The 23,729-nt window shown below is 39.4% G+C and overlaps 1 protein-coding gene across 4 annotated transcripts in view; it reads left to right on the plus strand.

Moving 5' to 3' along the window:
• Window positions 1-2,542: 2,542 nt before the first annotated feature.
• LOC106592087 (dachshund homolog 2) overlaps window positions 2,543-23,729 on the plus strand; it is a 139,587-nt gene continuing 118,400 nt past the window's right edge. For all 4 annotated transcript variants that reach the window (XR_006770554.1, XM_045721440.1, XM_045721438.1 and 1 more), the window contains exon 1: window positions 2,543-3,211. Coding sequence is in view for 3 of the 4 variants with exons in the window: in XM_045721440.1 (XP_045577396.1) it covers window positions 2,646-3,211 (566 nt within the window). In the remaining variant the exon portion in view is untranslated. The remainder of the gene's footprint in view (window positions 3,212-23,729) is intronic.

Below are 23,729 nucleotides of genomic sequence, written 5' to 3' on the forward strand. Positions count from 1 at the left end.
CCAGGAATTCTAGCAACCAGGAATTCTATCAACCAGGAATTCTAGCAACCAGGAACTCTAGCAACCAGGCATTCTAGCAACCAGGAATTCTAGCAACCAGGAATTCTAGCAACCAGGCATTCTAGCAACCAGGCATTCCAGCAACCAGGAATTGAATTCTAGCAACCAGGAATTCTATCAACCAGGAATTCTAGCAACCAGGAACTCTAGCAACCAGGCATTCTAGCACCCAGGAAATCTAGCAACCAGGAATTCTAGCAACCAGGAACTCTAGCAACCAGGCATTCTATCAACCAGGCATTCTAGCAACCAGGCATTCTAGCAACCAGGCATTCTAGCAACCAGGCATTCTAGCAACCAGGCATTCTAGCAACCAGGAACTCTAGCAACCAGGCATTCTAGCAACCAGGCATTCTAGCAACCAGGCATTCTAGCAACCAGGAATTCTAGCAACCAGGAATTCTAGTAACCAGGAATTCTAGCAACCAGGAATTCTAGCAACCAGGCATTCTAGCAACCAGGCATTCTAGCAACCAGGAATTCTAGCAACCAGGAATTCTAGCAACCAGGCATTCTAGCAACCAGGAATTCTAGCAACCAGGCATTCTATCAACCAGGAATTCTAGCAACCAGGAATTCTAGCAACCAGGAATTCTAGCAACCAGGCATTCTAGCAACCAGGAATTCTAGCAACCAGGCATTCTATCAACCAGGAATCCTAGCAACCAGGAATTCTAGAAACCAGGAACTCTAGCAACCAGGCATTCTAGCAACCAGGAATTCTAGCAACCAGGAATTCTAGCAACCAGTCATTCTAGCAACCAGGAATTCTAGCAACCAGGAATTCTAGCAACCAGGAACTCTAGCAACCAGGCATTCTAGCAACCAGGAATTCTAGCAACCAGGCATTCTAGCAACCAGGAATTCTAGCAACCAGGCATTCTAGCAACCAGGAATTCTAGCAACCAGGCATTCTAGCAACCAGGAATTCTAGCAACCAGGAATTCTAGCAACCAGGAACTCTAGCAACCAGGCAGTCTAGCAACCAGGAATTCTAGCAACCAGGAACTCTAGCAACCAGGCATTCTAGCAACCAGTCATTCTAGCAACCAGGAATTCTAGCAACCAGGAATTCTAGCAACCTGCACAAAAAATGCCTGCATAGTGCATTTTAAAATCAGCCAATAAATACATTTAAAAAATCTGTGAAAGTGTACATTTTTTACGAGTGGATTACTTGTGGATATTAAAAATAAAAATCTAAAATCAATTTGTTTGTCTACATGCCAGATATTGTAGTGAACCTATTTTGGGTTAAGACATGTAACTATGAGTAAGGGAAAACATGATAAGCTTGCAAGCTGAGTTTAGAATGAGACATCTGATACCCACTTTGCATTTGATTGGTTTATTTTGTAGGTCAAGTAGGTGGGCCTTGTGACTTTGTGACTGTCATGACACTCCCTCATCTGATTGGTGTTTTGGTATTTTATTAGGATCCCCATTAACCGCTGTAAAAGCATCAGCTACTCTTCCCGGGGTCCACATGAAACATGACATAATACATGGTACAGATCATTATTAGACAAGGACTGAAATACATACCTTTAAAAAATGTCACACATAGCCTACATATCAGTACATAAACACAATACCTAGATCTAATATCACAGGAGGCTGTTGAGGGGAGGACGGCTCATAATACTGGCTGGAACAGAGCGAACGTAATGGCGTCAAACACCATGGAAACCATGGAAACCATGTGTTTGAGACCATTCCACTAATTCCGCTCCAGTCATTAGCACGAGCCCATCCTCCCTATTTAAGGTGCCACCAACCTCCTGTGTCTAACACAGTACCAGTCAAAAGTTTGGACTGGTACATAGTACAGGTAAAATTACAATACAATATTTATAAAATGGCTGTGTTTATTCACAGTCCCCTTTGTGCAGTAAGTTGTTCTTTTATCTGTTTTTTTAATTTTTATCTGGTTCGGGAACCTTCAACACAAAAAGGTACCATGCACATTGAGTCGGTACCGGTACCCTCTGTATATCGCCTCATTATTGTTATTTTATTGTGTTACCTTTTTTTTTAAACATTTTTCTTCATTTTTTATTTTAGTTTATTTTGTAAATATTTTCTATTTTCTTTAAAGCTACATTGTTGGTTAAGGGCTTGTAGGTAAGCTCTTCACGGTAAGCTCTACACGGTAAACTCTAAACGGTAAGCTCTACACGGTAAACTCTACACGGTAAACTCTACACGGTAAGCTCTACACGGTAAGCTCTTCGCGGTAAGCTCTTCACGGTAAGCGCTTCACCGTAAAGCTCTTCACGGTAAACTCTACACAGTAAACTCTACACGGTAAGTGCTTCACGGTAAGCGCTTTACCTGTTGTATTCGGCGCAGGTGACTAATACAATGTGATTGGACCAATGACATCAGAAGCTGCGCTGTCTGGCGCATTGATTGGTCGGGTAGGCGGGTGTTGTGGTAACTAGTGACGACCAGGGTAGAGCGTGGGAAACGGAGAGAGAGAAGACCACAAGTTACAGACAGAGAGGGTGAGGAGACATTGTGAGGAGACAGGGTAGAGCACAAATAAGCGCCAGTGAGAGAGAGAGAAACAAGTGAAAGTGACCATGTCCACCACTATGGCTGTCTCGGCGACCCCTCCTGTCCTCTCACCCGGCCCAGGAGCACCTTCCTCCTTGGGAATATTCCGCTCCGACCCTATCTACACCGCCACAACCACCAGCCCTCATCCAGACTCCCCCTCCCCACGGCTCTCCACCACCGGACTCCTCAACCCCTTCCTACCCGGCTCAGGAGTCCCATCCGGTGGCTTGGGATTCACCAACACAGCGGTTTTTGGAGATCGAGGAATTTCCACCACTACAACCACAACAACCAGTGAGTGTAGAATGGTGGATGTACACGGAGTAAAAGTCGCCTCTTTCAGCGTCGGAGGACAGGACGACTTGATTTGTCTACCCCAAGTTTTTGACCTCTTTCTAAAACATCTCGTCGGCGGGCTTCATACCGTTTACACCAAGCTGAAACGCCTGGATATTTGTCCGGTTGTGTGTACTGTGTCGCAGGTCCGGGTCCTGAGGGGGCTCGGTGCGATCCAACCGGGAGTGAACCGCTGTAAGCTCATCTCCCGGCGAGACTTCGAGGCGCTCTACGCTGATTGCACCATTGCGAGGTAAGTTTTATATCTTATATTTCCATTTCTTTCTACATTAGGCTGTTGAACTAAGTTTTATATTTCTTTCTACATTAGGCTGTTGAACTAAGTTTTATATTTCTTTCTACATTAGGCTGTTGAACTAAGTTTTATATCTTATATTTACATTTCTTTCTACATTAGGCTGTTGAACTAAGTTTTATATCTTATATTTACATTTCTTTCTACATTAGGCTGTTGAACTAAGTTTTATATCTTATATTTATATTTCTTTCTACATTAGGCTGTTGAACTAAGTTTTATATCTTATGTTTACATATCTTTCTACATTAGGCTGTTGAACTACGTTTTATATCTTATGTTTACATATCTTTCTACATTAGGCTGTTGGACTAAGTTTTATATCTTATATTTACATTTCTTTCTACATTAGGCTGTTGGACTAAGTTTTATATCTTATGTTTACATTTCTTTCTACATTTGTATCTTCGATTATCGTAGTAAACTATTAGTAAATGGCATGCGACCATGTGTTCAATATCAGTGGGTGTAAATTACTAACGTTACTTAAGTCGTTATTTTTTTTGGGGGGGTGTATCTGTACTTTACTATTTATATTTCTGACAACTTTTACTGTTACTTCACTACATTCCTAAATAAAATAATGTACTTTTTACTCCATACATTTTCCCTGACACCCAAAAGTACTCGTTACATGTTGAATGCTTAGCAGGACAGGAAAATGGTCCAATTTACACAGTTATCAAGAGAACATCTCTGATCTGGTCACCTCTACTGCATCTGATCTGACAGACTCACTAAACACAAATGCTTCATTAGTAAATTATCTCTGAGTGTTGGAGTGTGCCCCAGGCTATCCTTAAATAAAAATACATTTCAACATTTTGCAATCTGGTTTGCTTAATATAAGGAATTTGAAATGATTTATACTTTTACTTCTGATACTTAAGTATATTTAAAACCAAATACTTTTAGTCTTTTACTCATGTAGTATTTTACTGGATGACTTTTACTTGAATCATTTTCTATTAAGGTATCTTTTTACTTTTACTCAAGTATGACAATTGAGTACTTTTTTTTATGCCAGAATTAGCTGATTATACTCTACTCCATGGAGAAGTCAGTCTCTGATAAACTGTGGAGCAGAGGCCAGGGTCTGTGGAATTCAACTCCAACTACATTGATTTGCCTAAGGTCACTACTTTAAAATTAATTTTTTTATTTTTTATTATGAAACGCTTACCTTGTAGCTATGTTTGTCCCCTCTCTGTAGTTGCGTGCCTTTCTATATTTGCTGAAATCCATACTTTTCCAATAAACGTGAAGCAAATACAACCACCAACTGTTTCCTTGTTGAGATTCAGTTGTCACATGTCCCATACATGTCCCATACATGTCCCTTTGTGTTGAGTTGCCATCTTAGAGCAGCTACAATGGGTGGTTGTATTGGATCGGAGACATCATGGCCACAGGGGCAGATTCGTCCTGTTAAAATGAAATATATAAAAAAATATATATTTATTGACGTCAAAAGTTTGGTCACACCTACTCATTCAATGTTTTTTCTTTCTTTATTTTTTTGGACTATTTTCTACATTGTAGAATAATAAGTGAAGACATCAAAACTATGAAATAACACATATGGAGTCATGTAGTAACCAAAAAAAATGTTTTAACAAATTTAAATCAAAATATATATATTTTATATTTGAGATTCTTTAAAGTAGCCACCTTTTGCATTGATGACAGCTTTACACACTCTTGGCATTCCTGCTGGCAAGGTTAGTAGACTTTAGACAAACAAGCAATTGTAACGGCTGTTGAATGGAGTAGACCAAGGCGCGGCGTGGTTAGTGCTCATCATGAAATTTAATGGAAAATGACAACGCTTTACAACTAAACAAAAGACGAACAGCCAAACAGTTCTGTCAGGTAACAAATGACTAAACAGAAAATATTCACCCACAAGACCCCAAAGGAAAACAGGCTGCCTAAGTATGGCTCCCAATCAGCGACAACGATGTACAGCTGTCCCTGATTGAGAGCCATACCAGGCCAAAACAAAGAAATACAAAAACATAGAAAAAAGGACATAGAATGCTCACGCCCTGACCAACCAAAATAGAGATATAAAAGGTCAGGGCGTGACAGCAATAACTAAACGTACTAATACTCACATTCCTTTCAATCTTTTACCTAGATTTTAGCAGAGATGCACAGAAGCAAATGTATTTTATTTGAACTAAAGAACCACCAGTCAGGAGAATACAGACAGCTCAAGAGGTAATGCTTAGATAATGCAGACAAAAAAAAAATACATTTTTTTTGACATAGAATGAAGCATCATGATAATGGGTCTAGATTGCAGGAAAAAGCTGTTTCAGGTGTTTGACCAAGGCAAAATTCAACAAAACACACACACACACACACACACACACACACACACACACACACACACACACACACACACACACACACACACACACACACACACACACACAAAAACATACACACATACACACACACACACAAAAACATACACACACACACAAAAACACACACACACACACACACACACACACACACACACACACACACACACACACACACACACACACACACTGAAAACTGAGCATTAAATGTTGACACAAGTGGTTATGTAAACAAACTGAAACATAGTACTTTATCTTTAGCCTGAACTTTGTTTTTATCCTAAATAAAGAACTAACTTCTACAATATGTACCATTTAGGGGCGACCTGACCAAATTCACATAGAACTGTGTGTTATAGATGTGTCATTCTCATTGAAAGCAAGTCTAAGAAGCGTTAGATCTGTTCTATATGCGCTATTTCAATGCGTGACTTTTAAAAAAAATTTTTTTAAAGTTTAGTTTTGGTTTTGTACACCAGCTTCAAACAGCTTAAAATACTATATTTATAGTTAGGGAAAATATATTTCACAGCGGTTTAGATGGTACAATGGTTCTTTACACTAAATTTGCTTGTTTTGTCACATAAACTGACTGGAATTAGGCAAACTATTAGAACGTTAGCAACCAGGAAATGACGGAGAGATTTCTGCACAGTGCCTCTTTAAACTGCTGCATGCTATTTAGTTCCATCTTGAACGCGATGTTTTGCATACATAAACGTTTATTTGACACTGTTAAAGTTTATCTAACAATAAACTTTTTAGTTGAAGCCATGACAGTCATAATTCTCCACTTGTTTTTACCAGGACGGGTCTATACAGTGTCATACACACACACACACACACACACACACACAGAGGAATGGATTTGTCAGTTTTAGTTAATCATTTGATCGGACAAGTAGAAACACAGTCGAGGGCCATTGTGCTGCAGCGCGTGGATTCCACAGGCCACAATGAAATTGACAGTTTTGTCATGCCTGTCTCTTCTCTTCTCTCATCTCCTATATATTTTGTTATTTTTCTGCTTTTGAAGAAAGCCCCAGATTGATTCCTTGGTTCGCATCGTGTTATTGTGTTGTCTTTCCAGATTGATTCCTTGGTTCGCATCGTGTTATTGTGTTGTCTTTCCAGATTGATTCCTTGGTTCGCATCGTGTTATTGTTGTCTTTCCAGATTGATTCCTTGGTTCGCATCGTGTTATTGTTGTCTTTCCAGATTGATTCCTTGGTTCGCATCGTGTTATTGTGTTGTCTTTCCAGATTGATTCCTTGGTTCGCATCGTGTTATTGTTGTCTTTCCAGATTGATTCCTTGGTTCGCATCGTGTTATTGTGTTGTCTTTCCAGATTGATTCCTTGGTTTGCATCGTGTTATTGTTGTCTTTCTAGATTGATTCCTTGGTTCGCATCGTGTTATTGTTGTCTTTCCAGATTGATTCCTTGGTTTGCATCATGTTATTGTTGTCTTTCCAGATTGATTCCTTGGTTCGCATCGTGTTATTGTTGTCTTTCCAGATTGATTCCTTGGTTCGCATCGTGTTATTGTTGTCTTTCCAGATTGATTCCTTGGTTCGCATCGTGTTATTGTGTTGTCTTTCCAGATTGATTCCTTGGTTCGCATCGTGTTATTGTTGTCTTTCCAGATTGATTCCTTGGTTCGCATCGTGTTATTGTTGTCTTTCCAGATTGATTCCTTGGTTCGCATCGTGTTATTGTTGTCTTTCCAGATTGATTCCTTGGTTCGCATCGTGTTATTGTGTTGTCTTTCTAGATTGATCCCTCGGTTCGCATCGTGTTATTGTTGTCTTTCCAGATTGATTCCTTGGTTCGCATCGTGTTATTGTTGTCTTTCCAGATTGATTCCTTGGTTCGCATCGTGTTATTGTTGTCTTTCTAGATTGATCCCTCGGTTCGCATCGTGTTATTGTGTTGTCTTTCCAGATTGATTCCTTGGTTCGCATCGTGTTATTGTGTTGTCTTTCTAGATTGATTCCTTGGTTTGCATCGTGTTATTGTTGTCTTTCCAGATTGATTCCTTGGTTCGCATCGTGTTATTGTTGTCTTTCCAGATTGATTCCTTGGTTCGCATCGTGTTATTGTTGTCTTTCCAGATTGATTCCTTGGTTCGCATCGTGTTATTGTTGTCTTTCCAGATTGATTCCTTGGTTCGCATCGTGTTATTGTTGTCTTTCCAGATTGATTCCTTGGTTCGCATCGTGTTATTGTTGTCTTTCCAGATTGATTCCTCGGTTCGCATCGTGTTATTGTGTTGTCTTTCCAGATTGATTCCTTGGTTTGCATCGTGTTATTGTGTTGTCTTTCCAGATTGATTCCTTGGTTCGCATCGTGTTATTGTTGTCTTTCCAGATTGATTCCTTGGTTCGCATCGTGTTATTGTGTTGTCTTTCCAGATTGATTCCTTGGTTCGCATCGTGTTATTGTTGTCTTTCCAGATTGATTCCTTGGTTCGCATCGTGTTATTGTGTTGTCTTTCCAGATTGATTCCTTGGTTCGCATCGTGTTATTGTTGTCTTTCCAGATTGATTCCTTGGTTCGCATCGTGTTATTGTTGTCTTTCCAGATTGATTCCTTGGTTCGCATCGTGTTATTGTTGTCTTTCCAGATTGATTCCTTGGTTCGCATCGTGTTATTGTGTTGTCTTTCCAGATTGATTCCTTGGTTCGCATCGTGTTATTGTTGTCTTTCCAGATTGATTCCTTGGTTCGCATCGTGTTATTGTTGTCTTTCTAGATTGATTCCTCGGTTCGCATCGTGTTATTGTTGTTCAATTTTTAGGGAAAATATTTTTGATGGGTCCCGTGTGGCTCAGTTGGTAGAGCATGGTGTTTGCAACGCAAGGGTTGTGGGTTCGATTCCCACGGGGGACCAGTACGGAGAAAAAAAACGTATGAAATGTATGTATTCACTACTGTAAGTCGTTCTGGATAAGAGCATCTGCTAAATGACTCAAATGTAAATTGATTCCTTGGTTCTAATGATCTTATTGTTGTTCAATTTTTCAATGTACATTATTATTAGGGATGCACGATATATCGGTGAACATATTGGAATCAGCCCAATACCGATGTTGGCATTTTTAGCTGATACCGGCCGATGTCTAGTTTAACGCCCCGAAGTACAAAACCGATGTCAAAGCTGTCGTGCATACCCTTTAACATGGGTACATGACGTAATGATGCCACGGAAATTCCTAAACTAGCCCACAATGTCTGCTGTGTGGCTCGTGTAGTCATTTGAAAGAGTCAGACAATTTTCTGCGAGACAACTCAAAGGCTAAATCCATTAAAGCCAAGATAATGGAATTCATTGCCCTTGACAATCAACCGTTCTCTGTCGTGGGTGATGTTGGCTTTCGCCGACTGGTCGAGCACCGGTTAACACTACCAAGTGCGCTATTTTTCAGATGTTGCCCTACAGGAGTTACACAGTAGTAGCGTCACTGCTATTATCTTCACAACATACATACTATGGAACGCCGTTTGGGTCTTTGCGTGTCAAAAAAGATACAGTAGCGCTGTCAAAGCTGTACAAAAAAAGTCAGCAAACAAGCAAACACCGGCCACGAACGATGTGTTTACAACACTGCGCTCGAAATAAAGCATAATTTGTTGGACCGCAACTTCTGGGGTAGTTAGCTTTAGCCTGGTACCTAGCTAGCACCAATACAACCAGCCTGAAAACAACGACCAGTAGAACCTGCAGTCATTTTCATTATTCTTAGCAATGATTTAGGAATCCTTGTAAGTATTAGCTAGGTTGCCACTTGTTGTTCACCTATTGAAATTGAACTTCAGTTCATGAAAATATACTGCTCAACAAAAATAAAGGGAACACTAAAATAACACATCCTAGATCTGAATGAATGAAATAATCTTATTAAATACTTTTTTCTTTACATAGTTGAATGTGCTGACAACAAAATCACACAAAAATAATCAATGGATATCCAATTTATCAACCCATGGAGGTCTGGATTTGGAGTCACACTCAAAATTAAAGTGGAAAACCACACTACAGGCTGATCCAACGTTGATGTAATGTCCTTAAAACAAGTCAAAATGAGGCTCAGTAGTGTGTGTGGCCTCCACGTGCCTGTATGCCCTCCCTACAATGCCTGGGCATGCTCCTGATGAGGTGGCGGATGGTCTCCTGAGGGATCTCCTCTCAGACCTGGACTAAAGCATCCGCCAACTCCTGGACAGTCTGTGGTGCAACGTGGCGTTGGTGGATGGAGCGAGACATGATGTCCCAGATGTGCTCAATTGGATTCAGGTCTGGGGAACGGGCGGGCCAGTCCATAGCATCAATGCCTTCCTCTTGCAGGAACTGCTGACACACTCCAGCCACATGAGGTCTTGCATTGTCTTGCATTAGGAGGAACCCAGGGCCAACCGCACCAGCATATGGTCTCACAAGGGGTCTGAGGATCTCATCTCGGTACCTAATGGCAGTCAGGCTACCTCTGGCGAGCACATGGAGGGCTGTGCGGCCCCCCAAAGAAATGCCACCCCACACCATGACTGACCCACCGCCAAACCGGTCATGCTGGAGGATGTTGCAGGCAGCAGAACGTTCTCCACGGCGTCTCCAGACTCTGTCACGTCTGTCACGTGCTCAGTGTGAACCTGCTTTCATCTGTGAAGAGCACAGGGCGCCAGTGGCGAATTTGCCAATCTTGGTGTTCTCTGGCAAATGCCAAACATCCTGCACGGTGTTGGGCTGTAAGCACAACCCCCACCTGTGGACGTCGGGCCCTCATACCACCCTCATGGAGTCTGTTTCTGACCGTTTGAGCAGACACATGCACATTTGTGGCCTGCTGGAGGTCATTTAGCAGGGCTCTGGCAGTGCTTCTCCTGCTCCTCCTTGCAGAAAGGCGGAGGTAGCGGTCCTGCTGCTGGGTTGTTGCCCTCCTACGGCCTCCTCCACGTCTCCTGATGTACTGGCCTGTCTCCTGGTAGCGCCTCCATGCTCTGGACACTACGCTGACAGACACAGCAAACCTTCTTGCCACAGCTCGCATTGATGTGCCATCCTGGATGAGCTGCACTACCTGAGCCACTTGTGTGGGTTGTAGACTCCGTCTCATGCTACCACTAGAGTGAAAGCACCGCCAGCATTCAAAAGTGACCAAAATATCAGCCAGGAAGCTTAGGAACTGAGAAGTGGTCTGTGGTCCCCACCTGCAGAACCACTCCTTTATTGGGGGTGTCTTGCTAATTGCCTATAATTTCCACCTGTTGTCTATTCCATTTGCACAACAGCATGTGAAATGTATTGTCAATCAGTGTTGCTTCCTAAGTGGACAGTTTGATTTCACAGAAGTGTGATTGACTTGGAGTTACATTGTGTTGTTTAAGTGTTCCATTTATTTTTTTGAGCAGTGTAAATAGCTAGCCAGCTACTTAACCCTGTTGCCTAAAGCTAACGTTATAAGCAGCCAGCTAGCTTCATCTGGCTAATGAGGCTCGACCGGACCGGGTTATGTGTTGTGAAGCTAGCCACAATAAGGATTAGCCACAATAGTGGAATTTGTGGTTTTCCTTCAAAATAGAAGTTTGTCATTGAGAGTGATGCAAATGAATACAAATAGTAGAATTATGCCATACTTTTATTTTGAAGGCTAACCGCAAAGTCCACTATTGTGGCTAATCCTTATTGTGGCTAGCTTCACATAGATGGGTCCGACCACCATTAATCAAATAAGGACTGTCTTGTAAATTAGGGTTATTTTAGATGATGACACCTAGCTAGATAGTTAGCTAGCTAACTAGAATTGTTGACTTGCATAAAGCTGGAAAGGGTTACAAAAGTATCTCTAAAAGCCTTGATGTTCATCAGTCCACGGTAAGACTAATAGTCTATAAATGGAGAAAGTTCAGCACTGTTGCTACTCTCCCTAGGAGTGGCCATCCTGCAAAAATGACTTCAAGAGCACAGAGCAGAATGCTCAATGAGGTTAAGAAGAATCCTAGAGTGTCAGCTAAAGACTTACAGAAATCTCTGGAAGATGCTAACATCTCTGTTGACGAGTCTACGATACGTAAAACACTAAACAAGAATGGTGTTCATGGGAGGACACCACGGAAGAAGCCACTGCTGTCCAATAAAAACCATTGCTGCATGTCTGAAGTTCACAAAAGTGCACCTGGATGTTCCACAGCGCTACTGGCAAAATATTCTTTGGACAGATGAAACTACATTTGAGTTTTTTGGAAGGATCACACAACACTATGTGGAGAAAAAAAGGCACAGCACACCAACATCAAAACCTCATCCCAACTGTAAAGTATGGTGGAGGGAGCATCATGGTTTGGGGCTGCTTTGCTGCCTCAGGGCCTGGACAGCTTGGTATCATTGACGGAAGTCAAAAGTCATAGTCAATCGATCAATAATACAATAATACTTTTAGAAAACATGTTTATTTTTAATTTACAATCTTTTTGTGAAACATCACAGCACAGTTGGAAAAATATATGGAAAATAGAAATCCCAAATGGATGGTGTTAAGAGATAGATGGGAGGGGTTGAATGGAGCTGAAGGGTGGGATTAATAACAACAAGATAACTAATGTAAAACATATATAGGGTCAGAACCTTTGTGGAAGAAATAGATGGGAGGGGTTGAGGTTAGAGGAAGGAGTATAACCAAACTAAATATAACTATTGTAAAATATACTGTGTCCATAAAATGTACATAGTATGTATAAACTGGAAGTAGAAGCCAAAGCATTGTTGTGCTATAGTTTACTCCAATTAGGGGAGGGGAGGTAGGATTAGAAAGTAATAAAGAAAAATATATTTAAAAAAAAGATAAATTTATATGTTGGAAAAGCATTCCGGGTGAAGCTGGTTGAGAGAATGCCGAGAGTGAGCAATGAGCTGTCGCCCACTCTTAGCTATGATGTGGGCGTGCCCCAAGGGTCAATACTGGGGCCCCTCCTTTTCAGCCTGTACATTAATGATCTGCCTTCCGTCTGCACTGGGTCTGAAGTTCAAATGTATGCAGATGATACAGTGATATATGTGCATGCAAAGAGCAAACAACAAGCTGCACAAGAACTCACTACTGTAATGGTCCAGGTTACAAAGTGGCTCAGTGACTCGTGTTTGCATCTCAATGTGGAAAAAACTGTCTTTATGTTCTTCACAAAGAGGGCAACAGATGCTACTGAGCCAGATGTCTATGTGTCAGGGGAGAAGCTCCAGGTGGTATCTGATTTTAACTACCTTGGCATCACACTTGATTCCAACCTCTCTTTTAAAAAGCAGGTGAAAAATGTAACTCAAATAACCAAATTCAACCTAGCTAATTTCCGATTTATTCGAAATTGTTTGACTACAGAGGTAGCAAAACTGTACTTCAAATCTATGATACTTCCCCACTTAACATACTGCTTGACTAGTTGGGCCCAAGCTTGCTGTACAACATTAAAACCTATTCAGTCTGTCTACAAACAGGCTCTCAAAGTGCTTGATAGGAAGCCCAATAGCCATCATCACTGTTACATCCTCAGAAAGCATGAGCTCCTGAGTTGGGAAAATCTTGTGCAATACACCGACACATGTCTTGTATTCCAGATCCTAAATGGCCTGGCTCCCCCTCCACTTAGTACTTTAGTTAAACAGAAAACCCAAACATATGGCAGCAGATCCACAAGGTCTGCCATGAGAGGTGACTGTATAGTTCTGTGGTTGAAAATTAGCCGGCTGGCTAAAACCGGCACTTTTACTGAAACGTTGATTAATGTGCACTGTCCCTGTAAAAATAAAATAAACTCAAACTCAAGGCATCAGGTGGCTACTTTGAAGAATCTAAAATATATTTTGATATGCTGAACACTTTTTTTAGTTACTACATGATTCCATGTGTGTTATTTCATAATTTTGATGTCTTCACTATTATTCCACAATGTAGAAAATAGTACAACTAAAGACAAACCTTGTAATGAGTAGGTGTGTCCAAACGTTTGATTGGTACTGTATATATTTGCCTGAAAAATATATGGGGGGATTGGAAATGATGCAGACAATTACATTGAGGAAGGTACAATCCATCTGCAATAGTAAAGCTGATCAACCCCCTAAAAAAAAAAAAGGAAAAAAATTATAATGGCTGGATCGGGGTGAAGAGGCGACTCCTGGATGCTGGCCTTCTAGGCAGAGTTCCTCTGTCCAGTCTCAACCAGTGAAGAGGCGACTCCGGGATGCCGGCCTTCTAGGCAGAGTTCCTCTGTCCAGTCTCAACGTCAACAGCGAAGAGGCGACTCCTGGATGCCGGCCTTCTAGGCAGAGTTCCTCTGTCCAGTCTCAACGTCAACAGTGAAGAGGCGACTCCGGGATCCTGGCCTTCTAGGCAGAGTTCCTCTGTCCAGTCTCAACGTCAACAGCGAAGAGGCGACTCCTGGATCCTGGCCTTCTAGGCAGAGTTCCTCTGTCCAGTCTCAACGTCAACAGTGAAGAGGCGACTCCGGGATGCTGGCCTTCTAGGCAGAGTTCCTCTGTCCAGTGTCTGTGTTCTTTTGCCCATCTTAATCTTTTCTTTTTATTGGCCAGTCTGAGATATGGCTTTTTCTTTGCAACTCTGCCTAGAAGGCCAGCATCCCAGAGTCGCCTCTTCACTGTTGCCGTTGAGACTGGTGTTTTGCGGGTACTATTTAATGAAGCTGCCAGTTGAGGACTTGTGAGGCGTTTGTTTCTCCAACTAGACACTCTAATGTACTTGTCCTCTTGCTCAGTTGTGCACCGGAGCCTCCCACTCCTCTTTCTATTCTGGTTAGAGCCAGTTTGCGCTGTTCTGTGAAGGGAGTATCACACAGCGTTGTATGAGATCTTCAGTTTCTTGGCTATTTCTCTCATGGAATAGTCTTCATTTCTCAGAACAAGAATAGACTGACGAGTTTCAGAAGAAATGTATTTGTTTCTGGCCATTTTGAGCCTGTATTCGAACCCACAAATGCTGATGCTCCAGATACTCAACTAGTCTAAAGAAGGCTAGTTTTATTGCTTCTTTAATGAGAACAAAAGTTTTCAGCTGTGCTAACATAATCTAATGATCAATTATCCTTTTAAAATGATAAACTTGGATTAGCTAACACAACGTGCCATTGGAACACAGGAGTGATGGTTGCTGATAATGGGCCTCTGTTCGCCTATGTAGATATTCCATAAAAAATCAGCCGTTTCCAGCTACAATAGTCATTTACAACATTAACAATGTCTACACTGTATTTCTGATCAATTTGATGTTATTTTAATGGACAAAAAAAAAGTGCTTTTCTTTCAAAAAAATAACAAGGACATTTCTAAGTGACCCCCAAACTTTTGAACAGTAGTGTGTATATATATATATTTCCCCCCCCTCAAAATAATATATGGGGGAAATGGAAATGATGCAGACAACTTTATTGATGTAAGCTACAATCTATCTGCTATATTAAAGCTGATCTTCTCCCTAAAAAAAAAGACAAAATAAAATAAGTGTGGTTTATTCTAATAATCAAATTAGTGACGCACCACGTGATTAGGTGTCTGTCGCCACATATCCAGCGTAGATTAGTTCGGTATTTTACTCGGCAACGCTTATTTACATAATTTAGTGTAGTCCCAAATGGCATTCTATATTCCCTACATAGTGCACTACTTTTGACCAGAGCCCTATCGGCCATTTGGGTTGCAATCCGTTACACATTTTAGGACCTCATTTAATTTATTCTGTTTACGTGGAAATAATGAAGAAAATGAACACTCTCTTTCTGTTCAGTCGCGGTAATGTCACCGTTTTACGCACGTAGGTACTCAGGGAACACACACTGATCACGTCATGTCGTGTTCCTGAATAATAGTTAACATTAACTAGCTCCCACGCTCACCCCGGGAGTCACATTCTGGCATTAGTTAAGAAGTGAGAAGCAGAGGGGGGTGGAAGAGAAGATAAGAGAGGAACAGAGAAGAGAAGGACAGGGAAGAGAAGAGGGGGACAGAGAAGAGAAGGACAGGGAAGAGAAGAGGGGGACAGAGAAGAGAAGGACAGGGAAGAGAAGAGGGGGACAGAGAAGAGGGGGACGGAAAAAGGACAGAGAAGAGAAGAGGGGGACAGAGAAGAGAAGTACAGGGAAGAGAAGAGGGGGACAGGGAAGAGAAGGACAGGGAAGAGAAGAGGGGGACAGAGAAGAGGGGGACAGGGAAGAGAAGGACAGGGAAGAGAAGAGGGGGACAGAGAAGAGAAGGACAGGGGAGAGAAAAGGGAGACAGGGAAAAGACGAGAGGGACAGAGAAGAGAAGGACAGGGAAGAGAAGAGGGGGACAGAGAAGAGAAGGACAGAGAAGAGAAGAGGGGGACAGAGAAGAGAAGGACAGGGAAGAGAAGAGGGGGACAGAGAAGAGAAGGACAGAGAAGAGAAGAGGGGGACAGAGAAGAGAAGGACAGAGAAGAGAAGAGGGGGACAGAGAAGAGAAGGACAGAGAAGAGAAGAGGGGGACAGAGAAGAGAAGGACATGGAAGAGAAGAGGGGGACAGAGAAGAGAAGGACAGGGAAGAGAAGAGGGGGACAGAGAAGAGAAGGACAGGAAGAGAAGAGGGGGACAGAGAAGAGAAGGACAGAGAAGAGAAGAGGGGGACAGAGAAGAGAAGGACAGGGAAGAGAAGAGGGGGACAGAGAAGAGAAGGACAGGGAAGAGAAGAGGGGGACAGAGAAGAAGAGAACCAGGAAGAACTCCATAAGTAGGTCCTCCAATGACCAAGATGGCGCCTTACTGAAAGAGAGTTTATTTTTACTTTATTTAATGAAATGTATCCTCTATCATTTCTTAAAACCGATAAGAACTTTTGAACATCAGATTGGCAGTTACTAACCTAAATTCTAGAGAGAGAGAGAGAGAGAGAGAGAGAGAGAGAGACTATTTTATGACTTCATCTGCAGATTGTTTTATTCGTTTATTGCGATCACTTGTTCTTTTACTATTTTGGTGCCTAGGCTCATCAAACTGCTAAATGACTTGGGGACTGACTGCACACACACACACACACACACACATACACTGCACTTAGTAGACTGGCTGGAAATGTGCATTAAAGAGCTTCCCTTGTGGCTCAGTTGGTAGAGCATGGTGTTCGCAACACCAGCATGGTGTGTGGGTTCGAGTCCCACGGAGGGCCAGTACAAAAATAATAAAAAAAAATAAATGCATGAAATGTATGCATTCACTACTGTAAGTCGCTCTGGATAAGAGCATCTGCTAAATGACTAAAATGTAAATATCTCCAGTCCAACGTCAGTGAATCTGTCCTTCCTGTCCTCCTCCCCATTACTTGGTGTAGAAGTAACAAAGGCTTGGGGTCAATTCTGTGTCAATTCAGAGAGTAAAACCAATTCCAAATATTCCTAATTGAAGAGATTTGTAATTTCAGTGTACTTCCTGAATTGAAATGACCTTTAACCCTGGAGAAACTAGCAGTGGTGTTTAAAAAGTACCCAATAGTCATATTTGGTTTTAAAAATACTTAAATATACATAAGTAAATGTAATTGCTAAAATATACTTAAGTATCAAAAGTAAATGTATAAATCATTTACAATTCCTAATTTTAAGCTAACCGTATAGCACCATTTGCTTGTTTTTTTATATGTATTTATTAATGAAAAGCCAGGGGTACACTGCAACACCATTTACAAAAGAAGCATGTGTGTTTAGTGAGTCCTCCAGATCAGAGGCAGTAGGGATGACCAGGGATGTTCTCTGTTTAGTGAGTCCTCCAGATCAGAGACAGTAGGGATGACCAGGGATGTTCTCTGTTTAGTGAGTCCTCCAGATCAGAGGCAGTAGGGATGACCAGGGATGTTCTCTGTTTAGTGAGTCCACCAGATCAGAGGCAGTAGGGATGACCAGGGATGTTCTCTGTTTAGTGAGTCCTCCAGATCAGAGGCAGTAGGGATGACCAGGGATGTTCTCTGTTTAGTGAGTCCTCCAGATCAGAGGCAGTAGGGATGACCAGGGATGTTCTCTGTTTAGTGAGTCCTCCAGATCAGAGGCAGTAGGGATGACCAGGGATGTTCTCTGTTTAGTGAGTCCTCCAGATCAGAGGCAGTAGGGATGACCAGCGATGTTCTCTGTTTAGCGAGTCCTCCAGATCAGAGGCAGTAGGGATGACCAGGGATGTTCTCTTGATAAGTGTGTGAATTGGGCCAGTTTCCTGTCCTGCTAAACATTCAAAATGTAACCAGTACTTTTGGGTGTCAGGGAAAATGTACGGAGTAAAAAGTACATTATTTAATTTAGGAATGTAGTGAAGAAACAGTAACAAAAATATAAATAGTAAAGTACAGATACCCCCCCCAAAAATACGACTTTAGTAGTACTTTAAAGTATTTTTACTAAAGTACTTTACACCATTGGACGTTAGTGATGTCTGTTGTCTGTGTGTGTTCACGTGTTTATAGTCATTCTGCTTCTATGTCATATTCAATATTCATATTTAATTCATAAAGAAACATGATTCTGGTTTCAGTGATAGAAACAGCCAGTTATACTTTAGGGACAATCGTGTGTGTGTGTGTGTGTGTGTGTGTGTGTGTGTGTGTGTGTGTGTGTGTGTGTGTGTGTGTGTGTGTGTGTGTGTGTGTGTGTGTGTGTGTGAATCCTGGGAGGGTGTAGTACGATAGAGTTTTGAACTGTACAACCACTTCTGAAACAGTAGCTTTAATCTAACGTCTGAATGTAATGATGGACAGCTTGTGTGTGTGTTTCCTGACGATTAATAAATTCATGGTCATTGGCTTTCACCACGGTAACCACCGAGGTCGGCATGGCAAACTGTCAGCGAGGGGGGGGTAGACAGGGAGAGAGAAGATAGATTAGAGAGAGACAGGAGAGATGGATGAGAGAGGGAGAGCAGGAGAGAAGAAGAAAGAGACAGCAGAGATGGATGGGAGAGCAGGAGAGAAGAAGATGGATGAGAGGGGGAGAGCAGGAGAGCAGGAGAGAAGATAGATGAGAGATGGATGAGAGAGGGAGAGCAGGAGAGAAGAAGATGGATGAGAGAGAGACAGGATAGATAGAGGAGAGAGAGACAGGAGAGATAGAGGAGAGAGAGACAGGAGAGATAGAGGAGAGAGAGACAGGAGAGATGGATAGTCTTCAGATGATTTTGGGAAAGCAGGCCAGAGGGCTAAAGCACTCTTTCAAAGATAACGGAGAAGAAAGAGAGGGATGAGGGAGGAGAGAAAGACGGAGGGAACTTGGGGAATAAAAAAAAAATGTGTTGATTTTACAAAGAAACAGAGAGAAAACGATTAGATCAGCAGATTAAAGGTAGAAAACAGCAGAGAGGCTGAATGTGAAAAAAAAGGTGTGGACACTATAGCGTAAAATAAGTCGTTTATTAGTGTTACCTAAGTGTGTGTGTGTGTGTGTGTGTGTGTGTGTGTGTGTGTGTGTGTGTGTGTGTGTGTGTGTGTGTGTGTGTGTGTGTGTGTGTGTGTGTTTTATAGGTGTTGTAAATTTCAAGGCAGGTGATTTTTATCATCTTATTCACACCGGAGCAGATGGCATCATAACGAACACACATTCTATTGGTCCATATTTAACACATTCTATTGGTCCATATTTAACACATTCTATTGGTCCATATTTAACAGATGTTATTGGTCCATATTTAACAGATGTTATTGGTCACATATTTAACAGATGTTATTGGTCCATACACATATTTAACAGATGTTATTGGTCCATAACATATTTTACAGATGTTATTGGTCCATATTTTAACAGATGTTATTGGTCCATACACATATTTAACAGATGTTATTGGTCCATATTTAACAGATGTTATTGGTCCATACACATATTTAACAGATGTTATTGGTCCATATTTTAACAGATGTTATTGGTCCATACACATATTTAACAGATGTTATTGGTCCATACACATATTTAACAGATGTTATTGGTCCATACACATATTTAACAGATGTTATTGGTCCATACACATATTTAACATATGTTATTGGTCCATATTTATCAGATGTTATTGGTCCATATTTAGCAGATGTTATTGGTCCATATTTAACAGATTTTATTGGTCCATACACATATTTAACAGATGTTATTGGTCCATATTTAACAGATGTTATTGGTCACATATACATTTTAACAGATGTTATTGGTCCATACACATATTTAACAGATGTTATTGGTCCATACTTTAACAGATGTTATTGGTCCATATTAATTTAACAGATGTTATTGGTCCATACACATATTTAACAGATGTTATTGGTCCATATTTAACAGATGTTATTGGTCCATATTTAACAGATGTTATTGGTCCATACACATATTTAACAGATGTTATTGGTCCATATTTTACAGATGTTATTGGTCCATACACATATTTAACAGATGTTATTGGTCCATATTTAACAGATGTTATTGGTCCATATTTAACAGATGTTATTGGTCCATATTTAACAGATGTTATTGGTCCATACACATATTTAACAGATGTTATTGGTCCATATTTAACAGATGTTATTGGTCCATACACATATTTAACAGATGTTATTGGTCCATACACATATTTAACAGATGTTATTGGTCCATACACATATTTAACAGATGTTATTGGTCCATACACATATTTAACAGATGTTATTGGTCCATACACATATTTAACAGATGTTATTGGTCCATATTTATCAGATGTTATTGGTCCATATTTATCAGATGTTATTGGTCCATATTTAACAGATTTTATTGGTCCATACACATATTTAACAGATGTTATTGGTCCATATTTAACAGATGTTATTGGTCACATATTTAACAGATGTTATTGGTCCATACACATATTTAACAGATGTTATTGGTCCATATTTTACAGATGTTATTGGTCCATATTTTACAGATGTTATTGGTCCATATTTTACAGATGTTATTGGTCCATACACATATTTAACAGATGTTATTGGTCCATATTTAACAGATGTTATTGGTCCATATTTAACAGATGTTATTGGTCATTTTAAAGATATTATTTCAATATTTGGTCCAACACATATTTAACAGATGTTATTGGTCCATACACATATTTAACAGATGTTATTGGTCCATATTTAACAGATGTTATTGGACCATATTTAACAGATGTTATTGGTCCATATTTAACAGATGTTATTGGTCCATATTTAACAGATGTTATTGGTCCATACACATATTTAACAGACGTTATTTGTCCATACACATATTTAACAGATGTTATTGGTCCATACACATATTTAACAGATGTTATTGGTCCATATACATATTTAACAGATGTTATTGGTCCATACACATATTTAACAGATGTTATTTGTCCATACAATATTTAACAGATGTTATTGGTCCATACACATATTTAACAGATGTTATTGGTCCATATATTTTAACAGATGTTATTGGTCCATACACATATTTAACAGATGTTATTGGTCCATATTTAACAGATGTTATTGGTCCATATTTAACAGATGTTATTGGTCCATATTTAACAGATGTTATTGGTCCATATTTAACAGATGTTATTGGTCCATATTTAACAGATGATATTGGTCATATATTTAACAGATGTCATTGGTCATATTCAGATCATATTTAACAGATGTTATTGGTCAAATATTTAACAGATGTTATTGGTCCATATTTAACAGATGTTATTGGTCCATACACATATTTAACAGATGTTATTGGTCCATACACATATTTAACAGATGTTATTGGTCCATATTTAACAGATGTTATTGGTCCATACACATATTTAACAGATGTTATTGGTCCATATTTAACAGATGTTATTGGTCCATATTTAACAGATGTTATTGGTCCATATTTAACAGATGTTATTGGTCACATATTTAACAGATGTTATTGGTCCATACACATATTTAACAGATGTTATTGGTCCATATTTAACAGATGTTATTGGTCACATATTTAACAGATGTTATTGGTCCATACACATTTAACAGATGTTATTGGTCCATATTTAACAGATGTTATTGGTCATTAACCATATTTAACAGATGTTATTGGTCCATACACATATTTAACAGATGTTATTGGTCCATATTTAACAGTTGTTATTGGTCCATATTTAACAGATGTTATTGGTCCATACACATATTTAACAGATGTTATTGGTCCATACACATATTTAACAGATGTTATTGGTCCATACACATATTTAACAGATGTTATTGGTCCATACACATATTTAACAGATGTTATTGGTCCATACACATATTTAACAGATGTTATTGGTCCATATTTAACAGATGTTATTGGTCCATACTATTTAACAGATGTTATTGGTCCACATATTTAACAGATGTTATTGGTCCATATTTAACAGATGTTATTGGTCCATATTTTAACAGATGTTATTGGTCCATACACATATTTAACAGATGTTATTGGTCCATAATTTAACAGATGTTATTGGTCCATATTTAACAGATGTTATTGGTCCATATTTAACAGATGTTATTGGTCCATATACATTTTAACAGATGTTATTGGTCCATATTTAACAGATGTTATTGGTCACATATTTAACAGATGTTATTGGTCCATACACATATTTAACAGATGTTATTGGTCCATTTAACATGTTGGCTATTTAACAGATGTTATTGGTCCATACCATATTTAACAGATGTTATTGGTCCATACACATATTTAACAGATGTTATTGGTCCATACACATATTTAACAGATGTTATTGGTCCACACATATTTAACAGATGTTATTGGTCCATACTTTTAACAGATGTTATTGGTCCATATTTAACAGATGTTATTGGTCCATATTTAACAGATGTTATTGGTCCATACCATTTTAACAGATGTTATTGGTCCATAATTTTTAACAGATGTTATTGGTCCATATTTAACAGATGTTATTGGTCCATAATTTTAACAGATGTTATTGGTCCATATTTAACAGATGTTATTGGTCCATATTTAACAGATGTTATTGGTCCATATTTAACAGATGTTATTGGTCCATATTTAACAGATGTCATTGGTCCATATTTAACAGATGTTATTGGTCCATATTTAACAGATGTATTGGTCCATATTATTACAGATGTTATTGGTCCATATTTAACAGATGTTACTGGTCCATATTTTAACAGATGTTATTGGTCCATATTTAACAGATGTTATTGGTCCATATTTAACAGATGTTATTGGTCCTAAATATTTAACAGATGTTATTGGTCCATAATATTTAACAGATGTTATTGGTCCATATTTAACAGATGTTATTGGTCCATATTTTAACAGATGTTATTGGTCCATATTTAACAGATGTTATTGGTCCATATTTAACAGATGTTATTGGTCCATATTTAACAGATGTTATTGGTCCATATTTAACAGATGTTATTGGTCCATACACATATTTAACAGATGTTATTGGTCCATATTTAACAGATGTTATTGGTCCATAATTTAACAGATGTTATTGGTCCATACACATATTTAACAGATGTTATTGGTCCATATTTAACAGATGTTATTGGTCACACATATTTAACAGATGTTATTGGTCCATAATTTAACAGATGTTATTGGTCCATATTTAACAGATGTTATTGGTCCATATTTAACAGATGTTATTGGTCCATATTTAACAGATGTTATTGGTCCATACACATATTTAACAGATGTTATTGGTCCAACACATATTTAACAGATGTTATTGGTCCATACACATATTTAACAGATGTTATTGGTCCATACACATATTTAACAGATGTTATTGGTCCATATTTAACAGATGTTATTGGTCCATATTTAACAGATGTTATTGGTCCATAAATTTTAACAGATGTTATTGGTCCATATTTAACAGATGTTATTGGTCCATATTTAACAGATGTTATTGGTCCATACACATATTTAACAGATGTTATTGGTCCATACATATTTAACAGATGTTATTGGTCCACATATTTAACAGATGTTATTGGTCCATACACATATTTAACAGATGTTATTGGTCCATATTTAACAGATGT

Source organism: Salmo salar, chromosome ssa07 (assembly GCF_905237065.1).
Source record: "Salmo salar chromosome ssa07, Ssal_v3.1, whole genome shotgun sequence".
Lineage (NCBI taxonomy): Eukaryota > Metazoa > Chordata > Actinopteri > Salmoniformes > Salmonidae > Salmo > Salmo salar.